At 51.9% G+C, this 27,448-nt stretch overlaps 2 protein-coding genes across 12 annotated transcripts; one reads left to right on the forward strand and one right to left on the reverse strand.

Annotated features, from left to right (window-relative positions):
• Window positions 1–13,310, forward strand: Cgref1 (cell growth regulator with EF-hand domain 1). Of its 2 annotated transcripts, none has more exons than XM_004839165.4 (6): window positions 1–186; window positions 10,884–10,970; window positions 11,915–11,980; window positions 12,076–12,146; window positions 12,282–12,403; window positions 12,592–13,310. In XM_004839165.4, the coding sequence occupies exons 2-6, from the start codon at window positions 10,885–10,887 to the stop codon at window positions 13,102–13,104; spliced, it is 858 nt and encodes a 285-aa protein (XP_004839222.1). In that variant the 5' UTR covers window positions 1–186; window position 10,884; the 3' UTR covers window positions 13,105–13,310. The 2 variants fall into 2 exon arrangements, with proteins under 2 accessions (XP_004839222.1, XP_087072679.1); XM_087216553.1 differs by lacking the exon at window positions 1–186 and adding an exon at window positions 5,451–5,527.
• Khk (ketohexokinase) lies at window positions 11,275–27,125 on the reverse strand. Of its 10 annotated transcripts, none has more exons than XM_021253607.2 (9): window positions 26,769–27,005; window positions 21,867–21,983; window positions 19,772–19,906; window positions 19,442–19,576; window positions 17,380–17,452; window positions 16,510–16,656; window positions 15,043–15,152; window positions 14,771–14,928; window positions 11,491–11,706 (listed from the first exon to the last, which is right to left on the reverse strand). In XM_021253607.2, the coding sequence occupies exons 1-9, from the start codon at window positions 26,858–26,860 to the stop codon at window positions 11,675–11,677; spliced, it is 999 nt and encodes a 332-aa protein (XP_021109266.1). In that variant the 5' UTR covers window positions 26,861–27,005; the 3' UTR covers window positions 11,491–11,674. The 10 variants fall into 10 exon arrangements, with proteins under 10 accessions (XP_087072680.1, XP_021109266.1, XP_004839225.1 ...); XM_004839168.4 differs by lacking the exon at window positions 11,491–11,706 and adding an exon at window positions 13,643–14,684 and having other exon boundaries at window positions 15,043–15,131; window positions 26,769–26,998; XM_021253606.2 differs by lacking the exon at window positions 11,491–11,706 and adding an exon at window positions 14,418–14,684 and having other exon boundaries at window positions 26,769–27,002.
• Between the last annotated feature and the right edge of the window lie 323 nt (window positions 27,126–27,448).

The raw sequence follows: 27,448 nt of genomic DNA on the forward strand, positions 1-27,448 counted from the left end.
CGGCAAGGAGCTGCTCTGCAGGCGCAGGCGGTGGCCAGGGTGGCGGGCGTGGCGTGACCCGCGGCTCAGGACTCTGCCCGGCCTGGGCGCGGCCGCAGCCCGGAGGGCGACGTGGAGGCCACGTGGACCGGCCGGGAGGGGCGGCAGGCGCGGGCTGCGGCCCCAGCGAGCGCGCGAAGCCGGCAGGTGGGTGCCCGCGGGCTGGAGGTCCTCGGGGACTGGGAGCGGAGGAGCCGGCGATGGACGGTGGGGGCGGCGGGACCGGGCCGCCTGAGGGACCGAGGCCCGGGGCTGGGAGGGGCCCAGGTTGTCTCCCAGCGCAACCGCGACGGGCCGAGCGAGGCTGCTCAGGTGGGCGCCCTTGGCCGGCGCCTCCTTTCCTAGGAGGCCCGGGTACAGCACGCAGAGGAATAGAATAAATCAGGGCGGAGGATTCAGCTCCCGCAACTTCCCAAGACTCAGTCTGAAAAGGAACGATCCCCGTAGGTGTGAGTCCCGGCCCCGCAAGGACTGAGGCAGAGGCTGAATGGCCATTGACAGGGATGCTGAGTGGGACCTGCTTGCTTGTGAGGGACAGCACGCAAGTAACCGCTAAAGGCCCCCACAGCTTCTGAAACGCGCGGGGAGCACCTGCCTGCTGCCAACCTGGCAGCCTGTGCTGTCTCACTGCACCCTCTCCGGGTCCCTATGAAGTAGGCACTGCTGTCCTCGTTTTTAAAGTGAAGATCCCAGGGTTCAGAGGGGTTAAGACACCTCCCTAGATCACACAGCAGGATTGGATCAGAAGTCTAACCCCAAGCCTGAGCTCTGCCTTCACGTGCTGGTGTAAAGGCTGGAACAAATCTGAAGTCCAGTCTTTGTAAGTGTGAGTGTGTGAGTGTGTGTGTGTATGACTGAATTACTTTACGGGATTACATCACAATTGTTAACTAACAGTCACAGAGGCTTTCATGTGTTTCTTAGGGCAGCAGATGTTCATGTACATTGTAACTATAGGAAATGCTTAGAGACATTTTTGTTTGACAAGCAGTGGTTCATGACTGCTTTGTTTCTGTTGTTTACAAAAGCTTTTGTAAAGGCTTGAAAATATGCAAGTATGGGCCAATCACGTTACACCAGCCTCCCTACACATTACCTGTGTTTCTGGCCCGGCCGTCTTTAAGTAACCCACAGGTGGGTTACTTGTGCTAAGAATGTCACAGCTGACTCAGTAGTTAAGAGAATATTACACTCTAAATCCACACGCAATTATGTAACGTTTTAAGATGAACTACAACCGAATGCTAAGGTGATCAGGAGGGTCCTGGATATTCCAAGTTGAGGATGGAACAGGTTGGGTAAAAACTCTGAAAAGTGAAAGTGAGGAGTATTTTAGGAGACTCTGCTATCCCTCAGTTTGAAGCTGAGCCGTGGAGTAATGGAGCACAGGAAGATGAGTCAGAATAACTTAGTGCCTGATTCAAGGAAGACCTTGAATGCTTGCTTGGGCGAGGACTCTGGACTGTAATAGAAATAGGGAGCCATTGAAGGTTCTGAAACAGTGAAGTGCCAGCAAAGGAACATTTATCTGATGTGGGTATGAAGAAGATAGCAGAGACAAGAAGAACAGTAAACGGCAGCTATATTTAGTGACTATAAGAATTACCTTACTATCCGTGTAATGTTCACTTTATGTGCAGTAAACATTGCTATCTCCAGCAAGCAGGCAAGATAACTGGTTTAGTGAGGATAAGTACCTGACCTGAGGACACGCGACAGTCACTGGTGGAGCTGGGGGTCGATGGTGGTTCTGACTGGTTCTAAATCTCTGTTTGCTGACCACCACCCAGACTGGATAGTTACGGATGTGAGGGATACAGGACCAATGGCAGAAAGAGGCAGGAACTTTCAGGGCCTGGTGCAAAAGTGATTCAGCTTCACAACAGTGATCGAACATTAGACTAAGCACAGGGAGGTGTCCTGAGAGTAAGGTCCGTGTGAGTGCCCGGGCTGCGCTTATTAGGGTCTGAGGATTATTATGGTGCCTTAACACTGCCCCCACCCCAGTTTAGCAGCTTAGCTAGGTGCAGTGGTGCACACTTGTAGTTCCAGCAACTGGAGAGGCTGAGGCAGAAAGATCACAAGTTTGAGGCCAGCCTGGGCTCCATAGTGAGATCCTGTCTCAAAATCAAAAATAAAAAGTGGTAGGGATGTAGCTCTGCAATAGCACGCCCAGGTTCAGTCCTCAGTACCACAAAACACGAAAACAAAACCCCCAATAATCTTGACTTTCTCTACTCCTGAGCACTACCTGGGCAGGGCAGCGGAGACAAGCACATTCCTACTCCTTCAGTGTTGGGTGGGGCAGCCCAAGGCTGGGGACTGAATGAAGGCCAAGGTTCCCCACCTTGTCTGTCTGGTGAGTGGCAGGAGGCTCCCCGGGGAATCACAGCCCCTAAGTAGTTTCTCCTTATGGTCGAGAGGTAGAAAGCAGAAGGAGGGACGGGGAGAGAAAGAGAGAGAACCAGACCTGCCCGTCTGTAGCATCATTTCAGCAATTCAAGGGGGCGAATCACAAACAGGAGTAAGAATTAGACAAAGGAATTTGCAGATATGTTTTGGGGAGCACCGTGGTGGCCTAAGGAGTGAGCGGGTTAGTGGGTCCGGGAGGTGCTCCCCCTTTACACCCGAGATTCAGTCTGTGGAGTTCGAAGATGTCCTGTCCTGAGAGGCGACTGCTGGTGGATGACAACACACAAAGCCAGGTAATAAGTTTGAGGGATTTAAATTCCTCCGTGTCTCCTGCGGCCTGGGCCCTGGCAGCGAGCAGATGGGGAGGAGAGAGCAATTTGAAGGGACCCCAGTGGGCAGGCCAGGAGAGGGTATGTGTGAAGCCCACACAGAGCCATCCAGGAAAGCTTATGACAGGCGCTGCACTTGACAGCTCAGCTCCTGTCGGCCACACCTGCTCTGGGTCCCAGGCCACCTAAGCTACGGGTGGGAACCTGGGACAGAGAAGGCCTGGGAATTTAGGTCACCCCAGGTTAGATAGAGCTCAGGCCCCTGAACGTTGGTCATAGCCTCTTTCCTAGCAGCTCTCTATCTGTCTGTCTGTCTCTGTCCGTCTCTGCCCCACCCCAGGGGCCATTATACCACTGAGCTACAGCCCCAGCCCTTCTTAGTTTTTATTTTGAGACAGGGTCTTGCTAAGTTGCCAGACTGGGCTCAGACGTGTGATCCTCCTGCCTCAGCCTCTCCAATAGCTGAGATTATAGCTGCATACTGCTGTGACTACTTCGCTTCTCTATTTTTCTCTTAATTTTTCCCCTACTTTGTTTTATTTTGTTTTGTTTGGGTACTGAGGACTGAAGCCAGGACCTTTGCACTAAGCTACATGACCAATTCTTTTTATTTTATTTTGAGACAGGATCTCACTAAATTGCCAAATTGCCCAGGCTGGCCTTGAAAGTTTGCTCCTCCTGCCTCAGCTTCCCAGGTGTCAGGATTAGAGGGGTGCACCACCACACCTGGGTTCTCTTAATTGTTTTAACATTTCCTTATATATGTGTGAGCCTTAAGAGGAAAAAAGAATAAGTAATTCTACCCCAGACTATGAGGATATTGATAAGATATTCTTATCTTAAGGATAATAATACCTTACTAATGTTAGGTGTTTAAGTAACAATGCAGAAATGGGTTGGTGATGTAGCTCAGTGGTAGAGCCCTTGCCTGGCATGGAGGAGGCCTGAGGTTCAAGTCCCAGCACCATAAAAAGTTTTTTTTAAAGAAACGAAGAATGTTTATCTTTATTGTAGAGACATATTGACACTCACCTTCTTGGGGATGCTCCTCCTGATGCTGGCCCTTCCCAGGGTGTCTGTCAGTCAGCTTCCCACCCCTGAAGCAAATGCATCCAGTAACAGCAGTGCAAAGGGGTACCTGGGCTTGCTGTTTGGAGCCTCTAGCTCATGGTCCTTGGTCCTCTTTCTTTTCACCGTGCTAAGCTTTATTAGATCTTTTTAAAGAAACAATTAGGGTTTGCCTCTGTTTCTTCTCTCTACTGTATTTTAAATGTCTGGGTTTTTTTTTTTTTTTTTGGTATCGGGGATCGAACTCAGGTCCTTGAGCTTTCGCAGCAGGCATTGAAACCACTGAGCTAAATCCCCGGCCCCTCTGTTATTTTTACTTATTTAAATTTACTCCTCTCCCTAGCTTCTTGAGTTGGAAGTTAGCTCATTAAGTTTTAGCTTTTCCTCGAATGAAAGCTTTTGAGTTTGTTCATTTTCCCTCTAATGCTGTTTCAATATTTTCCAATTTTTTTTTTTTTTTTTTTTTTTAGTAAGGAGCTTGAACTCAGCACTTTTTGCTTTCGAGGCAGGCAGTGGCACCACTGAACTCAACCCCCAGCCCTTCCAATTCTAAGTATTTAACAGTCTTCATTATGATTTTCTTCTTTGTACGCATATACAAGTATGCTTTATAAATTTCAAAATATCTGAGTTTTTTATACCTCTATAGTGATTTCTCATATAATTGCATTTTGATTGTATAGCCTGAGACTGATTCTTTGATGTCCCTTGAGCCACACTCTCTGGCCTAGTACTTGTCAGTTTTTATAAATATCCCATGTGTAAGCTGGGTGTGGTGGCGCACAACTGTGATCCCAGCACTCCAGAGGCTGAGGCAGGAGGATCGCCACGAGTTCGAGGCCAGCCTGGGCTACATAGCAAGTCTCCGTCTCTCTCTCTCTTTTTTTTTTTTCGGTACCAGGATTGGACTCAGGACCTCACCCTTGCAAGCCAGGCGCAGCACCACTGACTAAATCTCCAGCCCAAGAATATGTATTTGCTGAGTGATTAAAGTGGGGTTCTATGTATGTTCACTAGCTTAAGCTTATAAAGCTTTTTTTCAAATTTTCTATGGTCTTATTAATTTTTAGTCTGCTTAGTACTAAATAAGATACATTGGGCCGGGGATTTAGCTCAGTGGTTCCACTGCCTGTTTTGCAAGCGCAAGGTCCCGAGTTCAATCCCTGGTACCAAAAAAACCCACAAAGATGCATTTTTCCCACTATAATGGCAGATTTGATTTTTCTCCTTATAGTTATACGAGCTTTTGTTTCAGACATTTTGAGGCTTTGTTGTTAGGTGCACACAAAGTCAGAGTTATTATGTTTTCTATAGAGAATTAAACATTTTGTCATTTCATAATGGCTCTCTTATAACCTTTATTTCTTAGCCGATATGTTTGTATAGTTTATAATTATGATTACTGATATACTTAGATTTATTGCTAAAATCTTATTTTATACTATTTGTCTTTTTTTATGTTTTTACTCTTTTTGGTTTTTCTTTCTTCCATGTATGTGTGTGTGTGTGTGTGTGTGTGTGTGTGTGTGGTACTGGGGATTAAACCTAGGGCCTTCATACTAAACTACATCCCCAGACTTTTCTATTTTTATTTTGAAACAGGTTCTCTCTAAGTTGCCCAGACTGGTTTTAAACATGTGATCCTCCTGCCTCAGTCTCCCAAGTAGCTGGGATTACAGGTGTGCACCATAATGCCCAGCTTTTTAAATTTCTCTTTTGTTTGTTTGTTTTATTTCCTGCCTTTGTTTTGAATCAATTTCTTTTTGTTTTTATTTTTTTGTGGTTCTGGGGATCGAATTCAGGACCTTAGGCTTGCCAGGCAGGCATGGCGCCCCTGAGCTAAATCCCCAGCCATTGAATCAATTTCTTTAAAAATTCCATTCATTTTTTTTCTCTAGTGGTTTGAGGTTCCACATTCCATTTCTATTTCTTTTTAGTGGTTATTCTTAAATTTTGTTGTAGCTTGTGTTTGTCGTGGCTTTCTCAGAGGCGACTGAACTGGAATGTGTGACTGATTCATGGTGCAATGCTCGGCCCCAGGGCACTAGGATTAAGGCTGTGAGTGCTGCCCGCCCTATCAGTCTGAATGAGATAAAAGGGGCAGAGTGATGCTGTTCAGGTCTCTTGTTGCTTTTGCTGTCTTCCACCACTGTGAACTGTGGCCCCTCTGTCACCCTGCCTTGGAATCAGCCGATTATGGACTGAAACCCCTGCGAATCGTGAGCCAAATAAACCTTTCCTGGGCCGGGGACTTAGCTCAGTGGTTTGGCCACCTGCCTTGAAAGCGCAAGGTCCCAAGTTCGATCCCTGGTACCAAAAAAAGAAAAAGAAAAAAACATAAACCTTTCTCCTTTAACTTTGGGTGTTGGGTATTTTGTCTCAGCAATGAGAGAAAAGTAACTAACACAAATTTTAAGTATATATTTAACAAAGTTAATCAATATGTCTACTCTCTTCCCAAACAACCATTTCACCTTACATGTTGTCCAGTATTGTAGTTCAGACTACTGTACCTTTTTTGCCCCATATATTAACATAACCGTCATTGTTTAGCAGTCTGTGTTTGTTTAGATTTACTCACATATTTTGTGATTTCTTTGCTCAGCACTTTCCCTTGTATTTCAAACCTTCCTAGGAAACTTTTACTTGAGATACATCAAGTTAGAATTTCCTTAATTAAGGAGTGTTAGCTGGGCATGGTGGTGCACACCTGTAATCTCGGACTCAGGAGCCTGCCTGAGGCAGGAGGATCACTGCAAGTTCAAGGCCAGCCTGCGCTACATAGTGAGTTTAAGCCCAGTCCAAACTATATAGTGAGGCCTTGTCTCAAAGAACAAACAAACAAAAACCAGGAATTTTGGTGGTAAATACTTGAAATTGTTCTTCTAAAATTATTTTTATTTCACCTCGAGGATTATGTTTTGCTCTGTTTGGCGTTGGGGATGGAACCCAGGGCCTCAGGTGAGCCACGCACCCTCTGCCACTCAGCCTTGGAAGAGCGTTTTGCTGAGAGCAGCTGTGGCACAGCAGCTTCCACACCTCTGCACACACTCAGGTCCCGTGTCCCGTGTCCCTGCCCTGGGTGACCAAGTGCGGCGGAGAAAGCAGCTGTCATTCTAATTCCCTTTCCTCTGAGGTGATTTTTCTTTCCTGTTGCTTTTACAGTGTTCTTCTCTGTGATGCTCTGTAATTCAGAACAGAAGGACCAGTGTGTCTTTCTGTTTGTTTAATCTGTGTGGGATTATTGGACTCCCTGATTGACATAGTCATGATTTTCAGCCTACTGGAAAAAACGCAGCTATTTTTTGGGGGGCGGGGAGGACCAGGGATCAAACTTGGGTCCTTGCACTTGTGAGACAGGCAGCATAACCCCTGAGCTAAATCCCTGGCCCAAAACTCAGCTATTATTTCTTAAATATTGCTCCTGTCCAATTGTATCTGTTATCTCCTCCATGCCACTTAACCTTTATTTATGTTTATCTTTATCTCAATGAACTACATTCTGGATAATTTATTTGGATCTATATTCCAGCTCATTCATTCTCATATCAGCTGTGTTCAATCAGTTTCATTCACCTGTTGCATTTTTTTTAGATAAATTTTGATTTTAAAGATTCTATTTTATTCGTTATTTGGTCACTTGTATGCTCTCATTTCTTTCTCATGGTTTCAAGCATCTCTTTAATTCCTTACAGCATGAAACATACTTTATATTCTGTGCATGGTAATTCCAATATTACACTTATTCTGTGCAGGCCTAGTTTTTTTTTTTCTTTTTTTGGTACCAGGGATCGAACTCGGGTCCTTGTGCTTTCACAGCAGGCGGCGAAACCACTGAGCTAAATCCCCAGCCCTGTGCAGGCCTAGTTTTGCCAACTGTTGTTTTGTTGGCTCTTAGTCAGTGTCTCATTTCCTTGTACATTTATGACTTTTTGGCTTCGAATTCATGTTTCTTGAACCTTTACCCACGGAAATTCTTTGAGGTCTCAATTGGAATTGTGTTCCTCCAGAGAAAATATATGCTTTCTTCTGTGGCCACTTGCAACTGGTTCCACTTCAAAATAAATTATCTGCCTTAGGTTTTCTGGGCCCCATGTAGCCTTCTTCCAGGTGTTGTACCACATTAGAGTAGGCCTATTACGCATTCTCAGGGAAGATTTGGTTTTCTCCCTTTTACTTAGCACCAAAGGCAAGAGAGACAAGATTCTCTGCTGCCCTCCTCCCTGGCTATCTTTTGCTCCCCCTTGTAGTAAGCGTGCAGCTACACGGTCAGTACAGTTTTGTTTTGTTTTGTTTTTGGTACTGGGGATCGAACTTGGGACCTTGCACTTTCAAGGCAGGCAGTGGAACCACTGAGCTAAATCCCTGGCTGTGCAGCTACACGAAATCCTCTCTTTCTATGGGAATCTCTTGACTCTTCACCTATTGGGTGGGCCCAGGTTTATCTCCGGTCTCAGCTGCACTCCGAGCTCACACAGGCAACTAAAGCTCACCCGACTGGATTTGGCAGAGACACGAGGCTGATGCCAAGCTCACCTTTCCCCTGGTTACCACTTTCACTGTGCTTTTGTACACTGAGTATTTCTTGCCAACTCAATGCTTTCAAAAGGTACTTTCTATTTGCATCCAGCTTCATAGTTATTTTCTTGGGACATTTATGATTATGCTCTGAGACATGGATGTCTGGATGTTTTGCTTGCCCATCCGGTCACTGGTCACGTTCCGTGGAGGGTTCCATGTTGGTGTGGAGAGCTCACTGCCTGCTGCCCACCTTGAATGAGCCCAAGACTTGGTCTTCCTTTGTGGGCACAGTAACTCAACCCAAGGACCTACTCTGCCAGCTGATGCTGGTGGCCACACTTAGGGCACCCAAGGTTTAATATCCTTTCAGCCACTGGGGCTTATGGACACCAACAAAGTATGTGTGCTTACTAGAGCTCTTGGGGCCAATCATATGCAGGGAGAAGGAAGACAGGTTCTATGGTCTCACCTTGCTGTTTTGCTGTGTCTTGCTCAAGGCAGCTCAAGGTGGCAAAAGTTTTGTTTCTCTCTCCAGATCTAGATCTTTACCTGTACCAACCCTCATCTCTTAGGAGATTGATATCCACCTGGGCAGTGGTTCTGGACCTCTTGGGTTATGGAATTCTTTTTTTTTTTTTTTTTCCAGTATCAGGGATCGAACTCAGAATCTTGTGCTTGTGAGGCAGGCACGGTGCCACTGAGCTAAATCCCCAGCCCATGGGTTATGAAATTCTTAGAGGACCTGCTGAAAGCTATGAACCTTCCTCTAATAAAATCCATTCCAGACAGCATATAGAGCATGATGTCAGAGAGCTCCTTATCTTCTCCTTAGACCATGGAACATGTAGTGATTTTGTTCCCAGAGATAGGCTTGGGGTCTCAGGCCTCATCTTTGGAAAGCTTCTGCTCCCTTGAAGACTCATTATAGGTCCATATACCTGGGACCCATCAGAAAGCTTTGTGCTCTGTGTTTTCAGTTGATCCATTTTATATTGGACTTTATATAATCAATTGTTTTTGCCCATGGTCCTGCATAATGCAGATCTAAGGGGAAGTTCCTGTTTGGTTTTTGTTTGTTTTCGGTACTGGGGATCAAACTTGGGTCCTTGTGCTTTCGAAGCAGGCACCAGAACCACTGAGCTAAATCCCTGGCCTAGGAAGTTCCTATTTTTTACTTTATGTTGATATGTTGAGCTGGGTTTTTTTTGGGGGGTGGGGTGGGGATACCAGGGATTGAACTCAGGACCTTATGCTGGTGAGGCAGGCGCGGTGCCACTGAGCTAAATCCCCGGCCCTTTGAGCTGTTTTCTTAATGGCACTAAGTAAACAGCAACTCCCAGAGCCACTGGAGGTTTGATTTTGATTTGCTGTTTTCAGTCTGTACCTGAGTATGGACTTTTCAAGGAGTCTGAGCCTCTTTGGCTGTGTTCTCCCATGGGTTTTTAGTAAGTACAAGCTAACAATCTGTCACCCTTTTTGTTTAAATTTTGGTCTTTTTGTGATTCTCTGTATTACTTAGCTGGCCTTGTTCCCTAGGTTTGCTGAGCGTTTTTCTGTCTGTGAAGTGAGTGGCTTGAAGTAGAGCAGGATACTTACATTGCACTTCTCAGCATCCCAGGGGCTGCCAGGGACAAGAGGCATGGGCTGTGAGGAGGGGCCCCTGCCCCAGCACTGCTTCCACCAGGGCAGCTCAGCTTTTACACACTAAATACTGGAGCCACAGTGGGATTTATTTTGAGCAAAATTCCTGTCTTAGCTACTTTTTCCTTGCTTGGATGAAACACCTAGCAACCACAAGTTAAAGGGCACCAGGTATGGTGGCACACTCCTGTAATCCTAGCACTCAGGAGGCTGAGGCAGGAGGACTGCTGTGAGTTCGAGGCTGGGCTACATAGTGAGTCCAAGGCCAGCCTGGACTACATAGCAAGACCCTATCTCAAAAACAAAAACAAAAAAGTTAAAGGAAGAAAAGTTTATTTCAGATCACAGTGTGTAGAGGTTTCAGTCCATAGCCAGCTGGCTCCAAGGCAGGGTGACATAGCAGAGGGGCCTGGCAGAGGAGAAGCAGCCCATGGCAGGGCAGGCAGAAAGCAGCAAGCAGCACCAGCAGCAGCCTGCCTTCCATTTTACCCTTTATATCTCATCCAGGCTAAAAGCCTATTGGTTGGTGCCACCCACACCCAGGGTGGGGCTTCCCATTTTCCACACTCAGAACTATGTTAAACCAAGTTAGTTATTACACATCCTTAATCCATACACACCCTAGATCCAGCCACCCCCAAAGAGCCCTGCCAATGAGCACATGAGGCTTTGGGGGGCATCTAGACACAACCCGTAACAGTTCCATAGAAGATCCCTGATTTCTATGCAGAGTCCTCCAGCAGAGGTCCTGCCCTCTGGGCTGCAGGTAAAGGCAGGGACAGAAGACATTTATTTCTGACCCTTCTGACCCCGATGCTATGGCAGACACCCTTCCCGCGACCTAATTCTGCTCCTCACTCCTATCCTGGGCAGGATGTCACCTTGGATGTTGAGAGTGTTAATGCTGCCGCTGCTGCTGCCCACCCTGGGTCAGGCTGCTCCCAAGGATGGGGCCGCAAGGTAAGGGGATCAGGAGGACAGGACCGTGGGCTGGGGCAGGGTGACTCTGGAGAACCAAGGGTGTGGTAAACCCGTGGGGCCCAGCAGACTGGGGTGACCCCTGTGTGTCCCCACCCCCGCCTCCTGCTTTGTGCCTGTCAGAATATTACAAGTACTTGCTTGCTGAGCCCCTTCCAAAACAGAGCTCAGCTCCAGCATGGTGTGAAGCCCTAGGAAGTCGAGAGGCCAGGGAAGGGGCTTTGGTCCTGTAATCAAGTCCTAGTAGTGGGAATGAAGGTCATCGCTACACCATTTCTATTTTATTAGAATTGCTCTCTTGTTTATTTGTGCTATGAGGAGGATATGCCGGACAGGAGAGGAGACAGAGGCGGGAAGACCTGCCAGGCCCGGCAGCAGTGCCCAAAGTGGCTGCAGCAGCCCCGGGCTGATGTGTAGCCCCATCCAGAACTAGAAGCGCATTTTCAGCTTGAGAGACTGGTCGAGAGATCCCGAGAAGACAGAAACCCCAAAACTGATACGTGTGCCCTCTGCTCGAAAAAGTCATTTATGTCATGGGGCGAGCTGGGTCATGAACCTGGCAGCATCCGGGCTCCAGCGGAGCCCCGCCCCTTGGCCTTCAGCTGTCACGATCCACACTGTCCTGTGTCACTGGGCTTCTTCCTGGGCCTCCGGCTTGTGTGAAGGAGGTGTGGCTTCATTTGGCCTCAACTTCCCCGGATATTTCCTTTGGGCCTCACTTAAAGTTTAAATAAGGCAGTTTCAAAAAGAGTCTGAGGAAGTAAGAAGGTCAGAAGGGCCTCTTCCTCCCTCGATTTTTGGGAATTTGAGGGAGCACCTCCTTTGGGCCTGGGCAGAGAGCTGTGCCGGAGGCCGGGGTGGGAAGCTGCGAGGCTGGGCCCTCAGGCAGGCTCTCTGCAAGGCTGCTCCTTTCCTCCCTCCTCCAGGCAGGACCTTGAAGTGCAGCCCCAGCCCCTGCCTAACCCCTTCCACCCAGGGCCAGAGCAGCTCCGGTGAGTGGCCAAGCTGGGCGGGGCCTTCGGGGTGTAAGCCAGGCCTGGGGCCTCAGACTGGCCTCTCCCAGGCTGATTTCCCCGTTCTCCCACAGAGTGCTGCAGAACCACCTAAAGGGACTAGAGCAGGTGGAAGAGGACCTGGAGCACATGAACCGGGAACAGGGTGAGGGGCTGGCTGCTTGTCCAGGGCCCAGGACACTCGGGGCAGCCAGAGCCGGGCCTGAGAGCTGGCTGCCCCACTGACTCCTGCCTTCTCTACTGCTCTTGAGGCCCCTGCTAAGCCAGCTTCTCTCCCTAGTTCTCCTCTACCTCTTTGCTCTCCACGACTATGACCAAAGCGGACAGCTGGATGGGCTGGAGCTGCTGTCCATGCTGACAGCGGCGCTGGCCCCCGGAGCTGCCAACTTTCCTGCCAACCCGGTAAGCTCTGCGGGAGACTGCAGGGGACCCCAGCTGCCTGGCCTTTGGTCTGCTCCTCATGACTCTGGGTGGATCTCCTGGCAAAGGGGGCTCAGAGCCTGCGTGACGGGGGAGGGGCATTGAGTAGGGGTGCTCCCGAGAGCATCTCTGGTCACTGGGGACCCCACGGTGACTCCACGCTTCCACAGGTGATCCTGGTTGTGGACAAGGTGCTCGAGACACAGGACCTGGATGGGGACGGGCTCCTCTCCCCTGCAGAGCTCGTCAGCGTCCCAGAAGAGGCCCCCAGGGACACAGAGCCCAGAGAGTCCCTGGCTGCAGCCCCGCAGGAGACACAGACCATTGGGGGGCAGCCCCTGTTAGCAAAGAACTCATTGAGACAAGAAACTCAGGGGGATATGGGACCCAGAGAGGAGGCTGGGAGCCAGGAAGAGTTCAGGAGGGAGTCCCCGGAGCCTGTTCAGGAGGCTGGGTATCACGCAGGGGCTGAAGGAGACACCCCAGGTCCCGAAGAGGGGGATAGGAGACAGGTAGAGAATGAAGGAGAAGCCCCAGATCTCAGAGGTGATGTTGAGGGGCAGGGAGAGGCCAGGGACAATGAGGCAGAAGCCAGAGAGCTTCCAGAGGAAACACTGGAATCCAGGAATACCGCAAATCAGCTTGAGGCTCATAGTATCCAACTGGAGAACGATGAGATGTGAACCTCGAGGATACAGGCTTGCACCCCTCAAAGTCTCAGTGACAGGATGTAAGCCTGAAGGGTGGGGTGTCTATGCTGGGACGAGGACCACCTCTGTGTCCCCTTTCCGACCCTGGTAGGTGGCAGGTCTGTCTGCAGCTCAGGGAGATGCTAAACTGAAGGGCAGCTTTGGGGCCCAGACAACCAATAAAGGATAAGACAAATTCATCCGCTGGGCACCTGTCTACTGCCTCAACCTGTCCAGGGCCCCTGGGGGTATGGGGGGGCAGGGACTGGACGGGCCACTTGCAAAGACAGAGATTCCTCATCCCCAGGCCCAGGGGTGCAGCAGAGCCGATGGCCCAAGGCACAGCCAGCTACAGCCACCCTATGAGGAAAGTTATTCTGCTGTCCCTGGCACTCAGGCACTGTATGCCCTCCTGCAACTCAGGGCAGATGTTCCCCATCACCTGTGTCTCCCCCCTTGGCTAGGTAATTTTTTGGAGATACTGGGGTTTGAACCTAGGCCCTTCACACTAAGTTACATTTGCAGACACACAACCCTTTATTTATTTATTTTTATTTCAAGACAAGGTCTTACTAAGTTGCTAAAGTTGTCCCAGCTGGGCTTGGACTTGATATCCACCTGCTTCAGCTTCCAGAATGCTGGGATTACAGGGATTACCACCTTGCCCAGCTCCTTTAATATTAATAGAACTTTTTCTTTTTTTTTGAAAGCCTAGAATGCACCAAGTCCTCTTCCTGCCCTGGCTTCCATGTTGGAATCAGCTCCCAATTCCAGCAGTCCATTGGGATATCACCTCCCCAGAGGACAGAGGTGCTGTGTACCTGGGTCCCCTTTGTGGCCGAGGCATCGCCTTAATGCATGGGGGGGCTTCTTGGACTGCCCTGTGGAAGCACACAGTAGGCTCCCTGCCCACTGGCCTGTCACTGTCTCAGCTACGTGGACCCCAGCTTCTGGGGTCACTAAGCGTAGCATGCACGGCACAGGAGGTTTTCTCACAGCTTCTGGATATTTGGCTGGCTGGGCTGTGGGGAGCTAAATGTCCTCCTATTGCAGGCGGAGGCCCGGAGTCTGTACCTCTCCCCAGCTCAGCAGCTACTCTGTCCAGGATGGCTGAGCCTCCTGCTCTCGGGACAGCCAGTGGCAAGGCTGCTGTGGCCAGGCCGAGGTGACACCTCTGCTGGGCCTGGCTGGGGAGATTAATTTGGGGAATGGAGAGCAAGACAGGGCTGTAGTGTCAAAGCCTTAGGACTCTCCAACCAGAGCGCTCAGATGTCAAGTGGTCCCAACAGATGGCCAGAGGAAGCTGGTTTGGGGGAAGGAGATTTATTTGGTCTGAGGCTCTGCAGCTGTGTGACAGTGAGGGTACAGATAAAGGACACAGGACATGTACAGTCTTTCCCACAGCCAGCATCTGCCCAGGGAGCAGGGCAGCCTGGATGCCAGCCTCCAGCAGGGGTGGTGAGCATGGCACCTCCTGCCACACGGCTCTTACACAATGCCGTCGAAGCCCTGCAAGCCACACTTCTTGCCAGCCACCTGGCAACCAAACCGCAGTGCTTCCTGCACGCTGTTCCCTAGGGGAGCATCGAGTGGCTGGATCAGCCTGGGGTTCTGGACTGGGGCAGTGCCCAGCCCTGGCCCCTCCCACTGGTACACTCACCCTGGGCGAGGCTGAAGATGACAGAGGCGTTGAAGGTGTCTCCAGCACCCAGAGTGTCCACTACGCGGGGTGGTGAGAAGGCATCCGAGTGGAGCAGCTGCCCACTGGGGCCCAGGGCGTCGGCACCCTCCTCAGCCCAGGCACAGATAAGCGTGGCCCTGCAGGACCTCCGCTCAGCTGGGTGTTCACCCAATTCATCCCCTAGACCCATCGGCAGAACCCTAGCGTCCACCCCGAGCCCCCCAGGGCCCCTTCCTGGCTTCTCCACTCACCCCTTTCTCACACGAGCGTACAAGCCCCTCAGGGCTTCTGCTGCTGACTGGAAGCCCAAGTGCTTGGCCACGTCTTTGCTGACAAACACCTGCGGGCAGTGGGAGAGAGGCTGGCAGCTACCTGTGACTAGTCACTCACCGCCAGCAGCCCAGTGTTGCGCCCATATTATAACCTGACTCACCCAACGCACTTGCATAAATCCCCAACATGGCATCTTGCTGGCCCACAGAAACACATTTTTATGCCCGCTTAAAATGAAGCTAGAACACAGTCTTGTGGATTGTGACACCAAAGCCCTAGACTAGTGGTGGCGAACCTACGGCATCAGCAGACCTCTGTCGGCATTGAGCCAAGTCGCCCCAGCAGCTGAGCACCAGATAACAGTTGTTTTTTCTAATCTAAAACTTCAGTATGCACGTTTAATTGCAATGTTGGCACTTTGCAATAAGTAAGTGGTTTGGGGTTGCAGTTGGGGTACTTGGTCTCTAAAAGGCTCGGCATCCCTGCCCTACATTAGTTGTTTCAGATTAGTGAACTGAAGACCCAGCGAGAGCCTGGAGCGCCATCTTGGGGTGAAATCTACCTTGCCCAGTCAAACTCCAATGGCTCTCAGGAGCAAACTGTTTTGTTTTTCCAGCACAACTATGCCCTCTAGGGCTGGTTTCTTAACCTGGAAAACAAATCAGTAGCGATTCTGGAACTTCCTCAACACTAGTTACACATTAGAATCTTCAGAGATTGTTTTGGTAAAAAATAGAGAAGTCCTGGCTCTACACCTGCCAATTAAATAAAAGGCAAGGGGCTGGGAATGGAGCTAAGCGGTAGAGCACTTGCCTGGCATGTGGCCCTAGGCTCATCCCCACTACCCAGTACAGCAAACAAATTAAGCCAAGAGGGTGGGACTCAGGCCTCCATTAATTTTTTTTTTTTTGGTACCAGGGTTCGAACTCGGGTCCTTGCCCTTGTGCAGCAGGCGGCAAAACCACTGAGCTAAATCCCTGGCCCAATCCATTAATTTTTTAAATTGTTCACCAAGGCCGAGGACCAGCAGCTGCATGGTCTCCAACTAGCTGTGGCTGTGATCCTGGGATTCCCACCTAAACTCCGCTTACACCCAGTCCCACCCACATTTACTCCACGCAAGTCCTTTCACTCCCACTGGATCCTACACTTGCCACACACACCCCCAAGTTGGGAGAGACTTGGAGCCTCAGAGAAGTTTGACACCCTCATTTTGCAGAGGAAGAGAGGGGCCCAAAGAGGCGATGCCTACGGCTGGTCCTTGTCCAGGCCCTCTAGGCATCCTTATTCCGGGAGGGAAAAAACTTCTCCTTTTTGGCGACTGCAAGGCCCAAAGCTGGAGCTCTGCCACTGTACACCCCTGCCACTCAAGAGCTGCTATTTGGAGCCTGGCTTAAGAACTGAGTCCCCTGGATGTGGCGAGCCAAGGCTGCCAGGGCACTCACCACCTCTCCATAGCCAAGCAGCTGGAACAGCTCCTCTCGGGGCTTTTCTATCTCTACAGACACCCGGATCTGCTGCTCCAGAGGCAGCTTGGCATTGTGCTGTTCTATACGCTGCAGCATCTTCACCTGCTCTGATGCATTCCGGCCCTGGGGAAGGACAGGGCAGCTCAGGCAGTGTCCGACAGATCTAGCTCACTCTTGCCTCCCTGCTGGAACTTGGTGAGGAAGGTGAAGAGCTGGGAGCCTGGGCTGGAACCCTATCCTATATTACAAAAGTCTTGGGCTATCATGGACCTCGAAGACCTTATCAACCAGCTCTCCCATTTCATACATGAAGAGACTAAAGTCTCTTCTTTATAAGTCTTTCTGGAGGACCTAGAGGAAGTTAAATGATAGGGCTATGATCAAAACTCAGGACTTCTAAGGGTTCTTCTCACCCAGACCCCAAAACTTGTCCCTTGGAGCAAAAGTTCCCTTTATTTGGATGGTGGGTAAGCCCGCTCATTCTTTCCTCCTCAGAGGTAAAGCAGGTCAAGCCCCAAGGAGCCTGCCTCTGGCAGAAGTGAGTTGGAGGAGGTGAGGCAGCCATAACATCAAAAACAAAAACAAAAACAAAACAAACCACTAGGCTTTGCCTAGCACTAGCTGTGCCTGCATCCTGTGGTGTCAGTCAGCCTTTCTGGGCCTTACTTTCCTCACTTGAAAACATAAAGAAGGCAGGAAACAGGATGGAGAGGGAACGTGTGTGTGTTGAGGGGGGGATTCATTTATCTCTGAGGTACTTCATGGTTTAGAGAAACCAAGAAGGAAGGAGAACGTGTGGAGGGCCTGGCAGGTTGAACCCCTAGAAGTAGATAGGACAGGGCTTACCTCAATGTGGATCCACTTGAACCGGGTCAGATCAACCTTCTCAAAGTCCTTAGCAGACACATCTGGTAGGTTCCTATGTCGTAAGATGGAAAGGATAAAGAAGAAAGAGCATAGGGAGCTCAGCCATAACCAGGATCTCTGACTGTTAGGGATCCTGTACCTCCTAGTGCTGCTGGCAGCATGGCAGGAAGCTGAGAAGCAGAGTTCTCAGGCTTGGCTCTAGGATAATCCTTGCCCCGTTTTGCTGAGGGGCCCCTTTCTGAGTTCCATGCTGGGATACTATCTAAGAAGAAACTCAACTGCTGCACATGTTAAGAGGCCAGCTTCTGGGACTACATGTCCCAGAATCCCTCTTGCTGTAGGCACACAGCTCCCAGCATGCAGTGCCCTGGTGAGCTACAAAGCCCATAAGCCACACTGTAGGCCACGGGCTCTAATGCTGCTAACTTCTGATGTCATAGTATTCAGACTTTGCCCATGGCACCCTGAACACCACAACCTGAATCTGGCAGCTCCCTGTCACAACTCTGAAGTTAAAGTTGGCATTTCAGGAAGTTTGGCCAGCCTAGGATTGAAGACCCAGGAAGGGGTCTGCCTCAATGACCCTCCTTGGCCAGACCCCTACACACAGCTGATGGATCTCTTCCTTCCGAATTCTGTTCCTTCTTCCACTAGCAGTGTGGCTTGGGCCTTTCTGAGGCCGCAACCCCACTGGTACCTGGAGCTGAAGCTCCCCTGCTCCCAGGCCTGCTGCAGTTGAAGGTTATGTATGTGCACATTTGTGGACAGAAGTCAGTGGGCAATAAACATTTCCTCTCAGATCTCCTCCCCTCCCTTCCTGTGAATACCCACATTGTGTCCTTGGTCAGAGTGGCTGCAGATCAGTGCTCAGTGGGCAGATGGCAAGGACTGCTCAATCTCAAGGTCACCTCTAGCACAGATGTGTGCCCGCTCATTTATTGGGACATACAAAGCCCAGGAAACAAAGCTTGCCCTAGGACAGTGATGGCGAACCTTTTAGAGACCAAGTGCCAAACTGCAACCCCAAACCCACTTATTTATCCCAAAGTGCCAACATTGCAGTTAAACCTGAACACTGAGGTTTTAGTTTAGAAAAACAACTCATACATTAATACCTTTTGTCTTAAAAGAAAAACACAACAACACACCCACCGTAGGTTCACTACCACTGACCCAGGGTGGCTTCCCCTCTCCTCCAGGGCCAGAGGTCATGCTAGGCAGTAAGTGCAGATGGGCAGATGGGCCTGGGGCCTCACACAGTACCTGGCACAATCAAGTTCTCAGGAAACTAAATCTCTGAGAATCCTCTGGAGGGATGAGAAGAGTTGAGGCCCAAGAGTTGAGGGGCTCTCCCAGGGAGCGTGGGACCCTATCTGCTGACCCGACGTTCCCTTTCCCTCTCCTTCCGAAGCGACTGCAGTGGTGCAGGGAGGTGTGTTCAGTGTGTACAGTGTTTGGTTTCATCACATAGAATGACTGGGGGTGGGGGGGCAGTACTGGGATTGTACCCAGGGAATAGAGCTAAATCCCCAGCCTTTTAAAAAAAAATTATTTTGAGACAAAGTCTTGCTAAATTGCCTAAGCTGGCCTCAAACTTGTAATCCTCCTGCCTAAGCTTCCCAAGAAATTGGCATTGCAGATGCGCCACCATGCCCAGCCTCTTTTGAACATCTATCTCTTTTCAGGCCCTTGGTGCCAGGCTGCAGGCTGGGAACTCTAGGGCTGATCCCAGAAGTTCTAATGGGCCCCCAGCCCTTCAGGGCTTACAGGGACTGACCTATATCTCCCACTCCTCCATCCTGGGAGCATCTTCCCCACCCCACGGCTGCTGATGGACTAATTACGGAGGATCACATCATCAATTACGTTTGGAATAGGTCTGCCTGCCCACAGCTTCCCACCTCATTTCTCCCCTAATTGAAAACAATTCAGAAGTCATTGAACATGGGGCAATTTCTGGCTGGGGGAGGCTGGGGTGACCCCAGTGGTGAGTGAGGGAACTGATTGGTGGGTGGTGGCAGGGCAAGGCCAGGGGCCTTACGTGTCGTAGAGCACAATGGTACGGGAGCCATTGGAGATGTTGACGATGCAGCAGGAGCAAGGGGTGTCCCCCCTGCTCTGCCAGGACACCTGAGACACATCCACGCCCCGCCGCCTGAAGTCGGCCACCAGGAAGCTTTCCCGAGCCAGGGAAAGGAAGAGGAGGAGACACAGATTAGAGCCCACAAGTGGCTTCGATGGCCCATGAGTAGGAAGGGTGTGCTGGAGCACACAGGCCTCTGAGTGAAGGAGGGTCCTGTTCTTGGAGTTTAGTGTCGGTGGCAGCGGCTGGCAAAGCGCAGACAGGTGAAGCGCAGACAGGTGCACAAACCTGTAGGCGTGGATGATGGTGCGGCTACCAGTGGCCTCGCTGATGATGACTGTGGAGACGGGGATGGAGCCTGTGGTCTGAAAGACCAAGTAGCGTAGGTCCACGGAATAGCGGTGGAGGTCATCCAGGACAAAGCTGCCAGGGCGGAGGAACCGGGGAGGCGCAGTTCGGCAGGGCTTGGAGGTACTGCCGGCTAACTGGCGGGGCCTCTGGGGCCCCCGAAAGGCAGGGGTGCAAGCAGAAGGAGCCAGGAGAGAGCTGGGAATCCAGCCGTGTGAGGGGCAGGAGAGGCAGAGGTGCAGAGCCAGGGACCAAGGAGAAGCACCAAGGGGCCACGTTCAGGTCCTGACTGCCACCAGCTCCGACCATGGCCTGTCTCTCAGGCCAACTCAGGCTGGTAAGGATTTGCTGCTGCTGCCCGTAAAGCTAGACGGGGGTAGAGCTGGGCCTAGAACCTGTATCCTGCTGGAACCAAGCAGGTGTGGGCACTGTGACCTGCTTCATGCCAGGCCCAGGCAGAATTAATAATTAATCACCGGGGTGACACTTGGCATGTCCCCACCCCGCCAGCTGCCTTCTGCATGCTCATCCCATGGGGCATTTTTTCCAGTCCACAGCGGTTCCTCTCATTCCACACCTGACTCCAGGGTGGCAGCCAGGAAGCAGTCCCACCTTGCTGGTTCTCCTCACTGCCCTGTCCTCTCGAAGCCAGCCTAACCCCCTCGGCACTACGCTGGCTCCCAGTGCCCCAGGCTCAGAGTTTGGTCTGGGCCTGGTCCAGGACAGTTTCCCAGAGTGCCCTGCAGCAGAGTGAGGCCAGGGACTCCCCTCAGAAAGAGGCAGCAGCAGGAGAATGGGAAGCCAGCCCCATCCTTCCCGACCCTTCCGGGAAAGGCGCTAATCTATGCCTGAGAGATGGCAGCTATGCCCAGCAGTCCAGCCCTCCTCCTGGGTTTTCTGTGACCAGACCCTACCTTCAGCAACACCAAAGCTGGACAGGTCAGTATTGTAGGCACCAAATCAGGACATCATTCCTTGTCTTACAACTCAAAGGTCCTTTAAGTAGTAGTTTTACCAAGGCTTTGGATATGTGGTTTGGTTTGCCAAATAATTTTCTGAGCCTACAGTGCCTGACACATGGCAGGTGCTCATTAAATATGTGTTGAACACACGGGGAAAATTTTGAACAGCCCATGGCCAGCATGACCGCTATGTGGAGTCCACCACCCTAAGAAAGAGCCACAGTCCTGCCTCCCCTCCAGCAGGGGAGGAGCTGCCGAAGAGGGCTGAGTGACAGCCCTTGGCTCCAAGTCCCTCTGTCCCACCCCCAGGGCAGGTTGCCACCCCCTATTTGTTTTGTAGCAGTCCATCGTGCAGGTGGCTGGATTGCTACAGCAGCTCCCTCAAACCAGGGTTCAAAGGGCTGAATGTCACAGACCAGCAACCTGGCAGCCTGCCCTGCTACTCGCACTGGGCAGAGTGTGGGCCTCACTTCCCGCTATGTGCTTGCTGAGTCGGCAGCGCCAGGGACCAAAGGGCTCCTGGGTCCTCGTAGCAGCCGCCATGGAGAAAGTGCGTGGGCTACTTATGGGCTACAACCTATGCATCAAGCTGGGAGGCGTGGGTCTGGGCCCAGCTTTGGCATGCAGCTTTGGGGTGACCCGAGGAGGGCACTCTCACTATTTCAGTGAACAACAAGGACATGAACACTGGGTCCTGCCCCTTAACTGGGAAGTAAACTGTGGGCCTTGACCCTGGGAGCATGGATGCTGGAGGGTGGGACAGCGTGTCCCAAGCACAGCTGGGACAAGGGATTTGGAAAGGCAACAGCAAATCCACCGCAGAGTCTGTAGGAAGCAAGGAAGGAGAAAAGAGGAGCCTAAGCAGGCTTCAGTGCAGGCTGCGGAAAGAAAGCTTCACAGGTACAATGGTAAGTAACACCTGCACAGCAGACAGCTGCCCTGGGTCTGGGAGTCTCGCCCCCCTGACCCCCACTTCTGGAGGCTTCCAACCATTCACTTCTTCTACCTGGCCCACCCGGGGCGTGGCCACGCTTCTCCCCCACACCCCAGCCCTCGCTCCCTCCCGGACTCACTCAGCAACATGGCCAGGGGCCAGGGAGCCCATGAAGGCACACGGGGCTCCGAGCAGGGAGAGGACGGTGCAGGAGTTGGACGCGTTGCCTCCACGCTGCCATCGCTGGGATAGGCATCTGCAAAGCACAAGGTCGGTCCCTGCAGCCCCGCCCGGGTGGCCCCAGAAGATGCGAAGCAACCACAACCCCCGTCTAGGGGTCCACAGAATTTGAGAGCCAAGGACACCCCTCATAAAGCATCCAGGCAGCGGCTCATTCTCTAGACGGGGCAGCTGAGGTTTGGCCTTCATGGGAAGGGGCTGGGCTGCAGGCCAGGTCTGTCCCCAGCCCAGGCTGCATCCAAGTGCATGGCGATCTTTCTCAATGCCTCCCTCTGTTCTTAGGGCATCAGGAAAGCACCCACTGGGGCGGATCACAGTCTGAGGGTCCCACTAACTCTGGGTCATCTCCCCAGTCACAGGGACCCTTTCCTGAATCAGGGCTGCGCCCAGTGCCCTGTAACTCAACGCCCTCCCTGATGGTTGCATCAACTCCAAGGGCTTTGGAGACCCAGGACCTCTTCCCAAGGCCCACATTCACCACTACTCCTGTCTCAGCAGAGCCTACTGCGGAGCTGAAGCAAGATGAGGGGCTGGGACATAGCCCAGTGGGAGAGCACTTGCCTAGCGCGCATGAGGCTCTGGGCTCAGTCCCCAGCACTGTAAAAGAAACCAAAGAAACAACAGTAGCAAAACACCAAAATGAGAAAACAGGAGAACAAACCTGATACTGGGGTCATTTAAAAAGTGTGTGCTGGCCGGAGATTTAGCTCAGTGGTTTCACCGCCTGCTGCACAAGGGCAAGGACCTGAGTTTGATCCCCGGTACCCAAAAAATAAATAAATAAAAAATAAAAAATAAAAAGTGTGTGCTGGGCAGGGGATGTAGCTCAGCAGTGCAGTGCTTGCCCAGCGTGCCCAGGAGCCGGAGTTTCATCTCCAGCACCCCCTCCCCCACCCCAAAAAGCGTGTGGGGTGACATCACAAGATCACAGGTCCAAAAAAACAGTTTTTCTTCCTCTTTCCTGAAAATCTATCAAAAGGAAACTAACACGATGCACCTGAAGGGCTTCACAAGGATCATTAAGAAAAATGACAACTTATACACACAGACTCAAAGAACTTTAATTTCTCACTTGTGCACCAGTAAAACTGCAAGGCAAACAGTGTAGGTTGTTATTTCCATTGTGCTAGCTCCATGTGATAATTGTAATAACAATAATGATTGTGGCATCTTACAGTAAAAGGAACAAACACCAATGAACCATTAAGAGAAACAACTGAGCCAAGCGCAGTGGCACATGCCTGTAATCCTAGCTACTTGGGAGGCTGAGGCAGGAGAATCTCAAGTTTGAGGCTCTCATGGGCAATTCAATGAGACCTTATCTCAAGACAGAATTTTAAAAGGCTGGGGATGTAGTTTAGTTGTAGAGCACTTGCGGACCTGGGTTCAATCCTCAGTACCACAGAAGAAACACACAGAGGGAGAACTGAACCAGAAATTTTTGTGGGACAAGATACTAGGGATTAATTACATTCAGGCCCTTCTCACTGGGCTACATCCCCACCCCAGTTTTCTGGTCTGTTTTTTTTCTTTTTTTCTGATACTGGGGATCAAACTCAGGACCTTGCACTTGCCAGGCAGGCGTGGCACCACTGAGCCACATCCCCAGCCCTGGTTTTTTGTTTTTTGAGACAGGGTCTTACTAAATCACTAAATCACCCAGGCTGGGCTCAAACTTGCAATCCCCCTGCCTCAGCCTCCCAGAGTGCTGGGTTATAGCCATGCGCCACCACTCCAGGCTAACTCAGAATTTTTAGGCTAAGTTATATTTGTACACAAAATTTAACTCTGCCTGGGTGTGGTGCTGCACACCTGTAATCCCAGCACTCAGGAATAAAAATTGCTGTGAGTTTAAGGCCAGCCTGGGCTATGCAGCAAGACCCTGTGTCAAAACACAGACACACACACACACACACACACACACACGCACACGCACACGTGCACACACACACAAAGCAAAAAAATCCCTGAAGTTCTCTCCAGCCGTGGGAAAGGGAAAAGAATGGATTCTGGCTGGGCGTAGTAGTGCACGCCTGCAGACCCAGCACTAGGGAGGCTGAGGCAGGAGGATTGCTACAAGTTGCAGGCCAGCCTGGACTACACACTGAGTTCAAGGCCAGCCCTGAACTACACAGGGAGACCCTCTCTCAAAAAAAAAAAAAAAAAAAAAAGGAAAAAAGATTTTGGGCTGAGGTGTAGCTCGGTGGTGGAGGATTTGCATGCACAAAGCCCTGGGTTTAATCCCTAGTACTGCCTGGGGTTGGGGTGCAATTGCTAAAGGATCAAAGATTTTTCAAGCCTAGTGCTGATTTGGGGAAATATTCATGCAAAGAAAACAGGAGTCCAGAGGTAGTGGACTTGCTCAGGGTTACACCAATAACAATGCTGTGACAAAGTTGACATCAGAACCCAGGTTTCTTGACTCCAAAGCCATTACTATTTACACTCTGAAATTTATTTTTATTTATTCATTTTTTGGTCTTTTGAGACAGGCTGGCCTTGAACTCACTATGTGGTCCAGGCTGGCCTTAACCTTGCTGGACTCCTCCTGCCTCAGCCTCCAGGGTGCTGGGATTACATTACAGCCATGGGGCACCATGCTGGCTCAATCACCCTATATTTTAAAATGAAATGAAAAGCGTTGCTGACATTTCTAAGAAAAGGTACGGAGTTTCATTCTGCGGAGGCCTTCAAAGGCGCCGACCCTTCTGTGCACACTCAGCACTGCACAGGGTGCTCTCAGGAGGGCTCCCCCCACCTGGACTCTGGAAGGCAAGTGCCACTCCTCAGGGCTCTGGCTGAACTCCAAGTCCTGAGTCCCGGGACAGCAAGGCTGCGATGCCAAAGCCAGGGAGGGTCTGGTGCCTCTCTGGTTGGCTCTTCCAGGGAGCCCGGAGGAGTCAGGAGCCTGGCTTAGGTGAGTCGGGTAGGGGGGGGAGGTGCATCAAGGGCAGGGCTCAGAGAGAGGCACCCGAGTGGCAACAGCAGACCCTCCCAGCCTCCCACACAGCCAGGCTGAAGGGAAACAGGACTGGGGCTCTGGCAGAATGGGGTGCCCAGGTCTTCCCCGCCTGGCACGGTGCCCCAGTGTGCACGTTCTCCAGAGCAGAGCGTAGGCCTAACTCCCCGTTAGCACCGACCCCAGGGCCAGCTCCCCCTGCGGAGTGTTAGGTCTATAGCAGCATACCCTGTACCCCTTCTCCACCATCCCTGCATCCCAGGAAAGCGCCACTAATCTCCAGCAAACAAAGCAGCCCAAAGCAAAGGGTCAACTCCAGGAGACGGGCAGCAGCAAAAGGACACAAAGCACAAGGGAAGACAGGGCTGGAGCACTGGACTCTGAGCCAGGGGACATGAGTTGTAACTGCTGCTCTACTACTTATTAAATATGTGGCCTGATCAAAATAATTTCATTTTTCCTAACCTTCAGCGTCCTCATTGGGCAAAGGATTTGACTGATGCCTACAGTTCCCAGGGAAAGCAGGAGGTAGTTCGTGAGACAACGCTTTCCGACCCAGATCCCAAGAGGCCTGGGCTCTCTCCATCAGTCTGGTGGCTATCAGCGCTGCAGCGCCTGCCAGAGCTCAGCCTTGAATGGCCTTCATCCAGCCCTTGGGCTGAGATAAATGACGGCTAAGGAGCAATCCTCAGCGTGCCTGGGCTAGACGGCACCTGAGAAAGCCCCAGACACCTCTACTGCATGACAGCCGAAGGCAGGCAGGGCCCTGCCTAGCGTCAAGATGAGAACTGTCAAAGATGAGAACTGTCCTGCTTCCGCCAGACAACAGGTGCTACTCCATCCCTCGGTAGAAAGGGGCTGCTGGTAAACTCCTTTTGGAACTGAGCCCTGGGTGAAGCTTGCAGGGGCTCATGAGGCAGCTCTACCCCTAAGCCAGGGCAGCTCAGGTTTGCCTAGAGTGCCTGCCAGCCTGAGCTGCGGTCAAAGCTCAAATTCCATGGTCCTAACCGTCCTGACAGTTTCTCTACACACACTTCTCACTGTAAACTAACTCATATCTTTTTGGGAAATGGATGGGATAGGTCCGTGGTAAATAAATTAGAAGTGTGCAGACAGGTGTAGTAGTGCACGCCTATAATCCTAGTACAGTACTCAGGAGGCTGAGGCAGGAGGATCACTACCAGTCTGAAGCCAGCCTGGGCTACACAGTGAGTTTAAGGCCAGCCTGGACTACATAGTGAGACCCTTTCTCAAAATAATAATTAGAAGTGAAAGTTAGTGAAAGAGACAGGCACAGGGCCAGGGATTTAGCTCAGTGGTTTCGTCGCCTGCTGAGCAACCAAAAAAAAAAAAAAGAAAGAAAAGAAAGAGACATGCACAGGGTTGGCGTTTAGAAAGAAAAAAAAAAGGAGGAGGGCTGGCGGTGGGGCACGCCTGTAATCCCAGCACTCAGGAAGGAGGCTGAGGCAGGAGGATCGCAGCGAGTGAGAGGCCAGCCTGGGCTACATAGTGAGTTCAAGGCCGGCCTGGACTACACAGCGAGACTCTGTCTCAAAAAACAAACAAACAAACAAAAAAAGAAAAGGAGACTGGCACCGCCCCGCACCTTACCAGCTGTGCGCGCTGGGACAAGCAATCATTTCAGCCCTCTTCTACAGTACAGTGCGGACCCTGACGGCTGACGCGGTCCGAGGCTGAGGGAAAGGCTACCCGCGCTCTCCAGACCCTGGGTCTTACTTCGTCTTCTCCCGCGCGGACCGGCCCCCGCGTCCCCGGCAGAGAAAGGGCGCCGGCCTGCAGGCTGCACGCTCAGGGCCTCACGCGGGGCCCGGGCGCCCTTACCTGCGGTCCGTGTCCTCCTCCGGGTACTGGTCCACCACGCTGATCACATCCAGCACCACCAGCCCCACGCACAGAATCCGCTTCTCCTCCATGAGGCCGCTGCCCAGCTTCCTGCCAGCCCGGCGGACAGGCTGCAGGCCGGCTCTGCCTCTTATGCGGAGGCCGGCGTCGCGCTCCCGGGCTGCCTGGCTCCTCCTCCGCGCGGAGCTCCTCCTCCTGGAAGCCTGGGCCGCAGCGACGGCGCAGGGGGCGGGACGCCTCCCAGTCCTGGGCCTCAGTTTCCTCACTTGGCGCGGCACGGCGCCACCCGTTCGCCCTCCCCTGCACCTGAGGGATCGGCTGCGAACACCCCAGCGCGGTCTCAGCCAGGCCTCGCAGCTCCGCCCCCGGGGCCCCGCCCACCTGGCCCGGCGGCTTGAAGGACTCGGACACAGCGCCCCCTGGCGGACGCCGGCGCTGGCGCCGGGCGTGAGCCGAGGAGGTGCGGGCGGGGCCCCGGCGGCGGGCGCAAAGACCTGGCGGCCCGCGCCTCCCGCACCCTGCGGGCCGAGCTACCCGGAGCCAGCGGCTCAGTGCGCTGCCCGAGGTCCCCTGCGTGGGCCGGCGCGTCCCGTCCCGTCGCGTCCAGTCCCGTGCGCTCCTGTCTACCCCTGAGCGCGCACTGGACGGCACAGTCATGC

This window comes from Heterocephalus glaber, unplaced genomic scaffold (assembly GCF_053883595.1).
Source record: "Heterocephalus glaber isolate CG9 unplaced genomic scaffold, H.glaber_assembly_v1.0 deba00001457, whole genome shotgun sequence".
Taxonomy (NCBI): Eukaryota; Metazoa; Chordata; class Mammalia; order Rodentia; family Bathyergidae; genus Heterocephalus; species Heterocephalus glaber.

Bases quoted from the DNA above. Each gene is read 5' to 3' on its own strand.
- Cgref1 (XM_004839165.4), top strand. From the start codon at position 10,885: ATGTCACCTTGGATGTTGAGAGTGTTAATGCTGCCGCTGCTGCTGCCC. The intron at 10,971-11,914 runs GTAAGGGGATCA...TCCCTCCTCCAG, and splicing joins CCCAAGGATGGGGCCGCAAG to GCAGGACCTTGAAGTGCAGC. The intron at 12,404-12,591 runs GTAAGCTCTGCG...ACGCTTCCACAG, and splicing joins CCAACTTTCCTGCCAACCCG to GTGATCCTGGTTGTGGACAA.
- Khk (XM_021253606.2), bottom strand. From the start codon at position 26,860: ATGGAGGAGAAGCGGATTCTGTGCGTGGGGCTGGTGGTGCTGGATGTG. The intron at 17,453-19,441 runs GTAAGGCCCCTG...CTTACGACATAG, and splicing joins ACCATTGTGCTCTACGACAC to GAACCTACCAGATGTGTCTG. The intron at 14,685-14,770 runs GTGAGTGTACCA...ATGCTCCCCTAG, and splicing joins CATCTTCAGCCTCGCCCAGG to GGAACAGCGTGCAGGAAGCA.